Below are 14,072 nucleotides of genomic sequence, written 5' to 3'. Positions count from 1 at the left end.
TGCAGGTGTAGCAGGAGAAAGGTCCATGGGTTTGTCCAGGGGCGGCTTGGACGCAGTTGGGGGCGCGACCGGGGTTAAGGGCTAGGATGGTGGCGGCATCGTAGGTAATGCGGGAGGGCTGGGCAGCGCGAGGGGCAGGGGGTCTGGCGCTGGGCGCGGTCCAGGCGCGGACGGGCGTAGACGGGCTTACCTTTGGCGCACCTTCGGCGTGTCCGAAGCGCGTGGATGCTGCGCGTGGAGGCATTGGCCATAAATGGAGGGTGGAGGGGGCGGAGCGTGGGAGGGTTAGCAGTGAGGCGGGGTCTAGGTGCAGGGAGGGTCTGGGACGGGCCAAGGGGTCAGAGCAAAATGGCTGCAGGGTAAACAAATGTGCGTAGGTCAATTATCTCGAGCGCTGCAAACCTCGGTGTGCACCGCAGTGAAAGCGCTAGTGGTGAAAGTGAATGCCAAGTAGCGTTATCGAGCGCTGCCCCCAGAGTTACAGATTTCCAAAGTGAGTTGTTTTATTACACGAGCGCTGCACAGGCTTAACAGAACAACACAATGCTAATGATGTAACACAGGCGCGTGGATCACGAGCGCTACACAAGGCTGAGCATATACAGACAATGCTAATGATGTTACACGAGCGCTACACAAGGCTGAGCATATACAGACAATGCTAATGATGTTACACGAGCGCTACACAAGGCAGATAAAAGAAATTAAACAGTGCGGCAGGTTAATTAGCAGTAATGAGAGCGCTGCACAAAGCTGATGCAAGAAATGAACAGTGCGGCGAGTTGATAAGCAGTAGGTCAACAATACCAACAGGAGAGGGAGGTGAGGGGAGCAGCCGTTTCTGCGCAGAGCAGGATGGCTACAGCTCTCCACGAGGGCAAGCGTAGGCTCTACCTCTATGGGTGGGAGGGTCAGCAGTGAGGCGGGGTCTAGGTGCAGGGAGGGTCTGGGACGGGCCAAGGGGTCAGAGCAAAATGGCTGCAGGGTAAACAAATGTGCGTAGGTCAATTATCTCGAGCGCTGCAAACCTCGGTGTGCACCGCAGTGAAAGCGCTAGTGGTGAAAGTGAATGCCAAGTAGCGTTATCGAGCGCTGCCCCCAGAGTTACAGATTTCCAAAGTGAGTTGTTTTATTACACGAGCGCTGCACAGGCTTAACAGAACAACACAATGCTAATGATGTAACACAGGCGCGTGGATCACGAGCGCTACACAAGGCTGAGCATATACAGACAATGCTAATGATGTTACACGAGCGCTACACAAGGCTGAGCATATACAGACAATGCTAATGATGTTACACGAGCGCTACACAAGGCAGATAAAAGAAATTAAACAGTGCGGCAGGTTAATTAGCAGTAATGAGAGCGCTGCACAAAGCTGATGCAAGAAATGAACAGTGCGGCGAGTTGATAAGCAGTAGGTCAACAATACCAACAGGAGAGGGAGGTGAGGGGAGCAGCCGTTTCTGCGCAGAGCAGGATGGCTACAGCTCTCCACGAGGGCAAGCGTAGGCTCTACCTCTGTGGGTGGGAGGGTCAGCAGTGAGGCGGGGTCTAGGTGCAGGGAGGGTCTGGGACGGGCCAAGGGGTCAGAGCAAAATGGCTGCAGGGTAAACAAATGTGCGTAGGTCAATTATCTCGAGCGCTGCAAACCTCGGTGTGCACCGCAGTGAAAGCGCTAGTGGTGAAAGTGAATGCCAAGTAGCGTTATCGAGCGCTGCCCCCAGAGTTACAGATTTCCAAAGTGAGTTGTTTTATTACACGAGCGCTGCACAGGCTTAACAGAACAACACAATGCTAATGATGTAACACAGGCGCGTGGATCACGAGCGCTACACAAGGCTGAGCATATACAGACAATGCTAATGATGTTACACGAGCGCTACACAAGGCTGAGCATATACAGACAATGCTAATGATGTTACACGAGCGCTACACAAGGCAGATAAAAGAAATTAAACAGTGCGGCAGGTTAATTAGCAGTAATGAGAGCGCTGCACAAAGCTGATGCAAGAAATGAACAGTGCGGCGAGTTGATAAGCAGTAGGTCAACAATACCAACAGGAGAGGGAGGTGAGGGGAGCAGCCGTTTCTGCGCAGAGCAGGATGGCTACAGCTCTCCACGAGGGCAAGCGTAGGCTCTACCTCTGTGGGTGGGAGGGTCAGCAGTGAGGCGGGGTCTAGGTGCAGGGAGGGTCTGGGACGGGCCAAGGGGTCAGAGCAAAATGGCTGCAGGGTAAACAAATGTGCGTAGGTCAATTATCTCGAGCGCTGCAAACCTCGGTGTGCACCGCAGTGAAAGCGCTAGTGGTGAAAGTGAATGCCAAGTAGCGTTATCGAGCGCTGCCCCCAGAGTTACAGATTTCCAAAGTGAGTTGTTTTATTACACGAGCGCTGCACAGGCTTAACAGAACAACACAATGCTAATGATGTAACACAGGCGCGTGGATCACGAGCGCTACACAAGGCTGAGCATATACAGACAATGCTAATGATGTTACACGAGCGCTACACAAGGCTGAGCATATACAGACAATGCTAATGATGTTACACGAGCGCTACACAAGGCAGATAAAAGAAATTAAACAGTGCGGCAGGTTAATTAGCAGTAATGAGAGCGCTGCACAAAGCTGATGCAAGAAATGAACAGTGCGGCGAGTTGATAAGCAGTAGGTCAACAATACCAACAGGAGAGGGAGGTGAGGGGAGCAGCCGTTTCTGCGCAGAGCAGGATGGCTACACCTGCAAGGACACCAACAGGAAATTGACGGGATCAAAACATCAATCCAACCAAGGCAGATCCACCATCGGACACGGGCCCCGTGAGATACCCCACCAGAAAGAGAACAAAGAATACACCCAGCCCCTGCGGACCCACAGGCATCGGAACAAAGCAACATATTCCACAAGGCAGCGTAAGCCCCCAACAGTACCACCAAACATAGAGTGACCCGGGGGCAAGGGGTGACCGTAAACCGTCTGGGGGAGACCGTAGGAAAACAAGGAAAAAACCTGTCAACACCAACAAGAGAGCCCAGTGGACCGAGACAGTCCGCATCAAGCCGACCACAAGAGAGACAGCCAACCACCCACAGAACCCACACCTGGAGCAACCCGAGGCAGCAGAAGAGGAGGAAGAGGTGGCAGGGAACGGGGACCAGTCAGAGGAAGAAGTACCCCGGCCACGCCCAAGACCACGAAAAGGTCAGAGGAGCCCGCCCACGACGAGCAGGAGCAAGTGCAGAATTACTCATCAGAACCACCAAGTGAGCACCAAAAGGCGAACACCAGAAAGAGAAAAGCACAGAATCGAAACTCCCAGCGCAGCAACGGCCCCCAAGACCGGAACCACACACAGGCGTTAGCCCACAGCACATGGTACCACCAGGAGGCCGCCCTACCAGGCACTAACCCGGCACGACCGGTAACTTCCGGGAGCAAACGAGATCAGGTGTGGTACAGGTCAGAATAGGCATAGGCCCAAGGAATCAAAGGAAACGAAAGAAAGAAACCACCCCCATCATCTCATCAGGGTGAGAGTGGGAAAACGACCTCACCCAGTGAACAGAAGCAGGAAAACCAACTGCAAAGTCCAGCAAGGGATAAAGTGTACTGAGAAACGGGGGGAAAATACCATTAACAACATCATTCCATTCAGCCTCCAACACCCTTAAAAGAGGCAGTAGGGAGGCAATGACACTGGCTCTGTACAGCGAAATTGCGCCAAGAAAGAGAGACTACCATAGCCACTACGGACTCTGGAAACAACAGTGTGGAACGAATGTGCAGAAGAATATCTCCAAAACCTGACCCCCCCACAAAACAACCCATAAGAACCATATCCTCGCCCTTACAAGTCAAGGGAGAAACCAGTGTCACATCCAGCCGTAGTAGAGGAGGGAACCCAGGCCACATCATTCAAAACGGCAGTCACCGCAGAATGAAACAGTAGCCAGAGCAAGGCAAGCGAAGGGGCCGCGTCCAGAGACCTAGAAGACTCTTCAGCAGCAGCAGAATCCAACACAGCACCTGCCACCATTAAAGCACACACAAAAATGACATGCAAAATTCCCACAGTAAGCAAGAGCGCTGAAAAAGCGCTTTATAGCCAAGGAAACAGGGATAACAAATAAATAAATAAATGCCGCAGGTGGGCCATCGGCACGCCCATAGCAATGACGCCACATCCTTTAAAGAAGGCTCAGACAGACGGGCATTCAATGACTCAAACAAGACAACTACACAAAAATGTGTAACAGGACTACACATCGGATCCTGAAATGATTACGCAAAAAGAGTACATTTCTATAAACCAACTGCCTAAACAGGGACTCGAACCCTGGGACCTCAGAGTAAAAGTCGGATACTCAACCGACTGAGCAAACCAGGCTCCACCATGAACCCCCTCAATTGCGTCGCAACCACTGCGTCCATCTGTATCCAGACGGCACGAAGCCACGCCCCCTCCCAGTCGACAAACGCGACCCCAGAGCGAAGCTGCTGGAGATGCGGAAGCTGACAACCACCGGAGAGGAGGAAGATCGCGAGCGACCCAGCCTCACCGGGAGGCAGGAATCAAGTAAGACATGCCGAGTACACTAAAGCAGGACTCAGCAATATATCAGTCACACCAGGAGGCAGCAAAAATAACACACGCCGAGTCCGCTAAGCAGGACTAGGCAACGCAAACAAGGGAGACACCACGAGGGAGGAGGAAGCCCGCGTGCATAGCGCCAGTCCACCCCCCGCCCCCCCCCCCTCGGAATCAGGAAAACAAGAAAGAAACGCCAAGTTCGGTAATCAGGACTCGGTGGCAAAATCAAACCCGGACACGCACGTAAGCTCACAACGTCCTCAAGAGCAGGACAGAGGAGAACGCCCAGATGTGCCAAACAAGAGGGAGGGGAACAATAACACACGCAGGTAGGAATATCAATCCCCCCTCCCTTGGAAGGGGGCCCAGGAGTCCGCAAAGCAAGACTCGGCAGGACAAATTCAGAGAGGCACAGCAACACCCAAAAGTCCGCTAGAGCAGGACAAAGGAGAATGCACAAAAGTGCCCAACAAGGGGGGGGGGGGGGGGGGGGGGGGAAACACTGTGAAACACACATGTAGATAACAATAACCCCCCCCTCATGGAACGGGGCAAAAGAGTCCGCTAAAGCAGGACCGCAGCCCCCAACTTACCAGAACAAACAGGAACATGAACAACACTCGGAGTAGTGCAGAAACAAAAAAACAGGTTGTGGTGTGGATCTTGTATCGTTTTATGTGATTGGTGGTTGCCACTGGGGGCCATATTGGAGGGATAGTGAGACTAGTATGTTAACTTTTGCTTGGAGTTTCTGTAGGAGCAGAATGCTCATTAGTAATTACTGTGGCGAGGAAGACGGTCGAGGAGGTAATGCAGCCCAGGGTCAGTGCCCGAGAGTAATTCAAGCATTCCACCTGTCACTTTTTTGTTTTTCAGAATTTTATGAAAGTCCTCCAAGAACCTTGACTCTCTTCTTGCACTGAGTGATCTAGAGGAGTATTGAGGGAGCAAGTGGATAAATGGGTGGTTGTATAAAACAGGCACTCTGCCTCATTTACCCCCAAAGGCGCTGCTGCACTACACATACTGGAACTATAGCATGTAAATATGCGAGCCAAATACCCCTGTAGAGCAGAAGCAGCTCTGTGATTCCCCTCCGTCATCACCCCCGCAATGTAAAAGGACTGGGGCCACAGTGCTCATTTCAGGGTGCAACTGGGAATTGTTAAAAAGTATTTAATTGTTTTGGCATAAGAGGATATATATTGAAACCACTTCACTCTTGGTGCGTCACTTCCTGTTATGTTTTGTTCCATGATCCATATATACACATGAGTTCCAGATACTTATGGTGGATAAAGCACCGGAACTCACGCACTTTCAACCACTTCTAAAAAGCCACTCGACCTGGAAAAGGTAAGCAGTGCAGTAAGGCCCCATAGACAAATTTCATTATTTTATTTTTGAAAAGAAAACAGAATAAAACATTTTGCGAGCATCAAAATTAACCCCGAGGTCTATCATAAAACAGAAATGAAAACAAAATGTCAATAATGTGACCACCACCCTAAGGTTTACCCCAAATCTTTTTTGTTACAAAAATGTATCTACTTTACAAGATAAGTCTTTGCTCATGCATTGAATTATGGAAGATGTGCTGGATAAAGTCCAGGTTGATAACTCGAATCAGCTGCAAATGTTACTATTGGCTGGTGTATATGAAACGAGTCCTCAGGTAATTCAGTGCAGCTGCTTTGACAGGCCGCAGTCCTGGGGCTATTGGCGCTTTGGGATTATAAGGTTCTTCAACATGTCGAAGGAGTTGCCATCAGGGTGCACGGTGACTATGCCCTGGCCTTCCTGGCGGACCTGAAGGAAGCCAGAGTCATCAACGCCAACTATGGTTGCCAGCGGGCCAGCTTCACTGCCCAGGCGGACCTGCTTCCCGCTGCAAAGGAAGGTTGAGACATGTTAGAGAAGTGTGCCAGTACACTACACACAAACACCAAAGGAAACCACTGTAGCACAACGAATTGTTCTGTGAGGCGGTTACTGTGAGTGACTAGTATATGGGAGATGACTCCAGGTCTGGTCTTCACCCCACATCCCCCAGGCAGACACACACAACCAATGACTCAGCGTCACCCAGGCTCAACACTTCCAGCTGGAGACTGAAATAGTGTGCCCCTTACTCAAATGGAAGCGATATAAACTAAGCACTATGAAGCACACGTGAATGCGATATCTGAAAGAAATGTATACCCACACAGAGAAAGCTAATGGCAATCATCAGACGGTAAAGAAAACGTGGGGGTTTTATGTAAATGATGAAGTTTGGTGAAGTGCGTCAGATGCACGCAGTGAGAACTCAGCCCCCTGCACGGAGTACCGGCCCATTTAAAGCACTGCTTTCAGGGGTGTATGGTAACTCCTCTGCCTTCCAACAAGGGGTTCCGACTCTCAACACCAGCCGTCCACTTTGGGGGCTGTGCGATGGTGCTGACCCGGATGCTGTGCAGCCAGCTAGCGTGGATCTGTGTGCCCCTGGCATTGCTGTCGGAAGGCGCAGGGGTCATGCCTTGCCTTAGGTATCGATGCCCTTTCAGTAGCACCACTGCGCGCACACTTAAACCATACCAGCGAGGCACCGGCGCCTGGCCACACTTCTTGGCGCACTTGTAAGGTAGATAAAGCCGCGCTCTTCATTTCTTTTTCTCCGCACACCTGGCTCTCACCTCTCGCCGCAGCTTCCTGCTTAGCTCTACGAAGCGGCCCTTAGCGCAGAGCGGCGAGCTCCAAGGCGGCCATGAAACGAATTCACACAGACGCACACGTCAGCGTGCGGGGCCGATCGGCCTCCCTCTAGGAATACCCCCTCACCTCAGAAATTGAAAGCAGCCCGCGTCCGCCACTCCACCCGAAACAAAGGGCGCTGCTTACCATCAAAGGGCCTGACGTTCTGGGGGAACGTGACAACCAGCAAACCACACCACATTCATTTTATATGGTGGTTTGGGAGAGCCCTGTGGGGATGCACAAACCCCGACCAGATTCAGGAAAAGAGGGGTATTAGCCAACTCCATTTCTCATGCTGAGTGATGAGATGCGAGCGCCCTTCTAAGGCCTAAGCTTTCCTAGAACAGTGCACGTGCACTGTGGGCTGTAGAGGAGGAATATAATGGGGCAGTGTTTTGTGGCACAATGCTTTATCACGCAGGAGACACACAGGAGCCGCACACAACCACAGGCACAGAGCCACAAATAATGGATAGTCAGGGCACGACTTGTCAGAGACACTCCCATCTGCATTCCTAGTGTAACTGTAGAAAGAGGGCATCTCTGAACTAGAAGTGTGCACTTTTTCAAACTTCGAAAGTTGCTAACAATTAGTATGCGTATAACCTTACTTAACTTCAACAACATGCTTCTACATAGGAATCTTTACAGAAAACAGTACCACCTCATTCTAAGTAGAGTACCACCTCATTGCAAGTAGAGTACCACCTCAACAGTACCACCTCTTCATAAGTAGATTACCACCTCATTATATGTAGAGTACCACCTCAAAAGTACCACCTCATTATATGTAGAGTACCACCTCAACAGTACCACCTCATTACAAGTACAGTACCACCTCATCATAAGTAATTACCACCTCATTATATGTAGAGCACCACCTCAACAGTACCACCTCATTACAAGTAGAGAACCACCTCAACAGTACCACCTCATCATAAGTAGAGTACCACCTCATTATGTAGAGTACCACCTCAACAGTACCACCTCATTACAAGTAGAGTACTACCTCATCATAAATAAAGTACCACCTCATTATATGTAGAGTACCCCCTCAACAGTACCACCTCATTATAAGTAGAGTACCACCTCATTATAAGTAGAGTACCACCTCAACAGTACCACCTCATAAGTAGAGTACCACCTCAACAGTACCACCTCATCATAAGTAGAGTACCACCTCATTATATGTAGATTACCACCTCAACAGTACCACCTCATTACAAGTAGAGTACCACCTCAACAGTACCACCTCATAAGTAGAGTACCACCTCATTATATGTAAAGTACCACCTCAACAGTGCCACCACATTCTTAGAGTACCACCTCAACAGCACCACCTCATCATAAGTAGAGTACCACCTCAACAGTACTCCCTCATTACAAGTTGAGTACCACCTCAAACGTACCACCTCATCGTAAGTAGGGTACCACCTCATTATATGTAGAGTACCACCTCAACGGTACCACCTCATCATAAGTAGAGTACCACCTGAACAGTACCACCTCATTATAAGTAGAGTACCACCTCATTATATGTAGAGTACCACCTCAACAGTACCACCTCATTACAAGTACAGTACCACCTCATCATAAGTAATTACCACCTCATTATATGTAGAGCACCACCTCAACAGTACCACCTCATTACAAGTAGAGAACCACTTCAACAGTACCACCTCATCATAAGTAGAGTACCACCTCATTATGTAGAGTACCACCTCAACAGTACCACCTCATTACACGTAGAGTACTACCTCATCATAAATAAAGTACCACCTCATTATATGTAGAGTACCCCCTCAACAGTACCACCTCATTATAAGTAGAGTACCACCTCATTATAAGTAGAGTACCACCTCAACAGTACCACCTCATAAGTAGAGTACCACCTCAACAGTACCACCTCATCATAAGTAGAGTACCACCTCATTATATGTAGATTACCACCTCAACAGTACCACCTCATTACAAGTAGAGTACCACCTCAACAGTAGAGTACCACCTCATTATATGTAAAGTACCACCTCAACAGTGCCACCACATTCTTAGAGTACCACCTCAACAGCACCACCTCATCATAAGTAGAGTACCACCTCAACAGTACTCCCTCATTATAAGTAGAGTACACCTCAACAGTACCACCTCATCATAAGTAGAGTACCACCTCATATGTAAAGTAGCACCTCTACAGTACCACCTCATTATGAGTAGAGTACTACCTCAACAGTACCCCCTCATTACAAGTTGAGTACCACCTCAAAAGTACCACCTCATCGTAAGTAGGGTACCACCTCATTATATGTAGAGTACCACCTCAACGGTACCACCTCATCATAAGTAGAGTACCACCTCATATGTAGAGTACCACCTGAACAGTACCACCTCATTATAAGTAGAGTACCACCTCAAAAGTACCACCTCATCGTAAGTAGGGTACCACCTCATTATATGTAGAGTACCACCTCAACGGTACCACCTCATCATAAGTAGAGTACCACCTCATATGTAGAGTACCACTTGAACAGTACCACCTCATTATAAGTAGAGTACACCTCAACAGTACCACCTCATCATAAGTAGAGTACCACCTCATTATGTAGAGTACCACCTCAACAGTACCACCTCATTACAAGTAGAGTACTACCTCATCATAAATAGAGTACCACCTCATTATATGTAGAGTACCCCCTAAACAGTACCACCTCATTATAAGTAGAGTACCACCTCATTATAAGTAGAGTACCACCTCAACAGTACCACCTCATCATAAGTAGAGTACCACCTCATTACATGTAGAGTACCACCTCAACAGTACCACCTCATTACAAGTAGAGTACCACCTCAACAGTACCACCTCATAAGTAGAGTACCACCTCATTATATGTAAAGTACCACCTCAACAGTGCCACCTCATTCTTAGAGTACCACCTCAACAGTACCACCTCATCATAAGTAGAGTACCACCTCATATGTAAAGTAGCACCTCAACAGTACCACCTCATTATCAGTAGAGTACCACCTCAACAGTACCCCCTCATTACAAGTTGAGTACCACCTCATCGTAAGTAGGGTACCACCTCATTATATGTAGAGTACCACCTCAACGGTACCACCTCATCATAAGTAGAGTACCACCTCATATGTAGAGTACCACCTGAACAGTACCCCCTCATTACAAGTTGAGTACCACCTCATCGTAAGTAGGGTACTACCTCATTATAAGTAGAGTACACCTCAACAGTACCACCTCATCATAAGTAGATTACCACCTCATTATATGTAGAGTACCACCTCAACAGTACCACCTCATTACAAGTACAGTACCACCTCATCATAAGTAGATTACCACCTCATTATATGTAGAGTACCACCTCAACAGTACCACCTCATCATAAGTAGAGTACCACCTCATCATAAGTAGAGTACCACTTCAACACTCAACAGTACCACCTCATTAAATGTAGAGCACCACCTCAACAGTACCACCTCATTACAAGTAGAGAACTACCTCAACAGTACCACCTCATCATAAGTAGAGTACCACCTCATTATGTAGAGTACCACCTCAACAGTACCACCTCATTACAAGTAGAGTACTACCTCATCATAAATAGAGTACCACCTCATTATATGTAGAGTAACACCTCAACAGTACCACCTCATTTTAGGTAGAGTACCACCTCATCACAAGTAGAGTACCACCTCATTATATGTAGAGTACCACCTCAACAATAGCACCTCATTACAAGTAGAGTAACACCTCAACAGTACCACCTCATCATAAGTAGATTACCACCTCATTATATGTAGAGTACCACCTCATTATGAGTACCACCTCAACCATACCACCTCGTTACAAGTACAGTGCCACCTCATCATAAGTAGATTACCACCTCATTATATGTAGAGTACCACCTCAACAGTACCACCTCATCATAAGTAGAGTACCACCTCATTATATGTAGAGTACCACCTCATTACTAGTAGAATACCACCTCATCATAAGTAGAGTACCACCTCATCATATGTAGAGTACCCCCTCAACAGTACCTCCTCATTACAAGTAGAGTATCACCTCATCATAAGTAGAGTACCACCTCAACACTCAACAGTACCACCTCATCATAAGTAGAGTACCACCTCATTATATGTAGAGTACCACCTCAACAGTACCACCTTATTATAAGTAGAGTACCACCTCACTATAAGTAGAGTACCACCTCACTATAAGTAGAGTACCACCTCATCATAAGTAGAGTACCACCTCATTATATGTAGAGTACCACCTCCACAGTACCACCTCATCATAAGTAGAGTACCACCTCATTATATGTAGAGTACCACTTCAACAGTAGCACCTCATTCTAAGTAGAGTTCCACCTCACTATAGGTTGAGTCTTAATAAGATTTGGGCATAAACAGGAGTTTTTGCTCTACAAGGCCCAGGATAATAACTGCAAGCAGACTGACCGTCGTGTATTCCAAAGACAAATCCTCCAAGTTAAACCTGGAGAAATTGGTCTCAGGAAAAGGCCAGAATTATAATAGCAAAACACACAAGATGATGGGCGGAATGTTGCATATTGGCAAAACATTCACCCCCAGTCACAGATCTGGGTTTAATCCATCGTTATCGTCCAACGCCACCCCAGTTCAGACATGGCCATATGCAAATCAGTCTTGACCCTGATCAGTTGACTGGGGGTGAGTTTTTGATTTGCTCAAGCGTTCCGTCCATTATCCCCTTTGGTATCGATTTATTCGCCCTAAGTTGGCAGGGTATGCCCAGACGTGGGTCCCTTGCTCACTTTGCCACTGGATTCAAGATAGCCTGGCTGAGGAGGGTTACGATCCCGAAACCTGTCCCAGGATGTTTGTTTCCGGTCCAGGGAAGACATGGCTTGGCAGTTCGGGCTGGACTGTTCCCATGAGGCACAGGGTCAGACTGATTTGCATATGGCCATGTCTGAACTGGGGTGGTGGAGTGAGCAAAAGAATGATGATGGATTAAACCCAGATCAGTTGACTGGGGGGTGAGTGTTTGATTTGCTCAAGCGTTCCGTCCATCATCCCCTTTATTATCGCTTTGTTCGCCCTAAGTTGGCAGGGTATGCCCAGACGTGGGTCCCTTGCTCACTTTGCCACTGGATTCAAGATAGCCTAGCTGATGAGGGTTTATGTTGTAACCTTAGTGGAAAGATACCAGGAGCCAAGTAGTATGTTCAAGACTAGTTTATTCAGTCTTCAGATCAGGTTACATATTAGATGACTCCAGCCAGCCTAGTGTGGTACCAGCCCCACCAGAAGCAGCCTCCCTAGCTGCTCAGCCCATCTCCAACTGCCACATTCACCCCACTCAGTCACCCAGGCATTCCACGCATCACAGGCACACCAACATTCTAAAACCAAGACACACTCTGGCTGAGCAGCTAGAGGCAGCAGGGCTAGAATACATGTTATATAATTATGTAGGATATAACAGTTACGAACCCGAAACCGGTCCCAGGATGCTTGTTTCCGGTCCAGGGAAGACATGGCTTGGCAGTTCTGGCTGGACTGTTCCCATGAGGCACAGGGTCAGACTGATTTGCATATGGCCATGTCTGAACTGGGGTGGTGGAGTGAGCTAAAGGATGATGATGGATTAAACCCAGATCAGTTGACTGGGGGTGAGTGTTTGATTTGCTCAAGCGTTCCGTTCATCATCCCCTTTGGTATAGCTTTGTTTGCCCTAAGTTGGCAGGGTATGCCCAGACGTGGGCCTCTTGCTCACTTTGCCACTGGATTCAAGATAGCCTGGCTGATGAGGGTCATGAACCCGAAACCGGTCCCAGGATGCTTGTTTCCGGTCCAGGGAAGACATGGCTTGGCAGATCCGGCTGGACTGTTCCCACGAGGCACAGGGTCAGACTGATTTGCATATGGCCATGTCTGAACTAGGGTGGTGGAGTGAGCTAAAGAATGATGATGGTTTAAACCCAGATTAGTTGGCTGGGGTTGAGTGTTTGATTAGCTCATGCGTTCCGTCCATCATCCCCTTTGGTATCCCAGAATTATAATAAGCAGAAATCTGCGGTGTCATTCCCCATTCCAAAGGGGCCTACAGGAGAGACATTAGAAGGTCCAACTAATACGGCAACCCGAAATTACCAATACCTGTGGTATTAGTGATAGTTACGGTGTGGTGCTACCGCCTGGCAATTCTCCCAGGTTTTGTAACGAAGGTCTTAGTAATCCTCTTCCCCGGAATGCCACTGTGCCCAGAAAAGTTCTGGAAAAGGTCAACTTACAAGGAAAAATTCTGCTTACCTCTTCCAGCTGGGATCTGCTGGAATAGAGAACTAAGCAGTGAAAAAGACCTCCCTTGGAGGAGAAAGACTTGGCAACAGCGAATGGAGAATGTCCAAAACCATGGATAGAGTGACTTTTGTGACGACACAACACTAAAGCAAAAAGGGGCTTCATTTCAAAGGTTTCCTTAGCTACAAGTCATCTGGTGTCCCTTCCCTGGACATCTAAAACTGGATTAGGCAGAAACATTTTGTAGTAATGGAGCAAAAATATTTAGGCAACCAAGTATTTTCAGGGTTCCTTGCACTACTTGCAAAAATAATAGTGTGGGTGATCTCTAAATAGAAAGGCCACCGAATAGGCTGTCTTAGTGCCTCAGTGGAAAAAACAGAGTCCTGTTCTGTATACAAGACTTTACTGCCACTGTAGCTCCTTGCAGACAATACA

At 48.2% G+C, this 14,072-nt stretch overlaps 1 protein-coding gene across 3 annotated transcripts in view; it reads right to left on the bottom strand.

Annotated features, from left to right (window-relative positions):
* Positions 1–5,976: 5,976 nt before the first annotated feature.
* HLCS (holocarboxylase synthetase) overlaps positions 5,977–14,072 on the bottom strand; it is a 940,243-nt gene continuing 932,147 nt past the window's right edge. For all 3 annotated transcript variants that reach the window (XM_078656875.1, XM_078656873.1, XM_078656874.1), the window contains exon 11: positions 5,977–6,483. In XM_078656875.1, coding sequence (XP_078513001.1) covers positions 6,312–6,483 — 172 coding nt within the window. In that variant the 3' untranslated portion in view covers positions 5,977–6,311. The remainder of the gene's footprint in view (positions 6,484–14,072) is intronic.

The sequence above is a fragment of the Lissotriton helveticus genome, chromosome 8 (assembly GCF_964261635.1).
Source record: "Lissotriton helveticus chromosome 8, aLisHel1.1, whole genome shotgun sequence".
Classification (NCBI taxonomy): domain Eukaryota; kingdom Metazoa; phylum Chordata; class Amphibia; order Caudata; family Salamandridae; genus Lissotriton; species Lissotriton helveticus.
The sequence above is the reverse complement of the archived record's forward strand: the minus strand, read 5'-3'. Positions and strand labels throughout refer to the sequence as shown.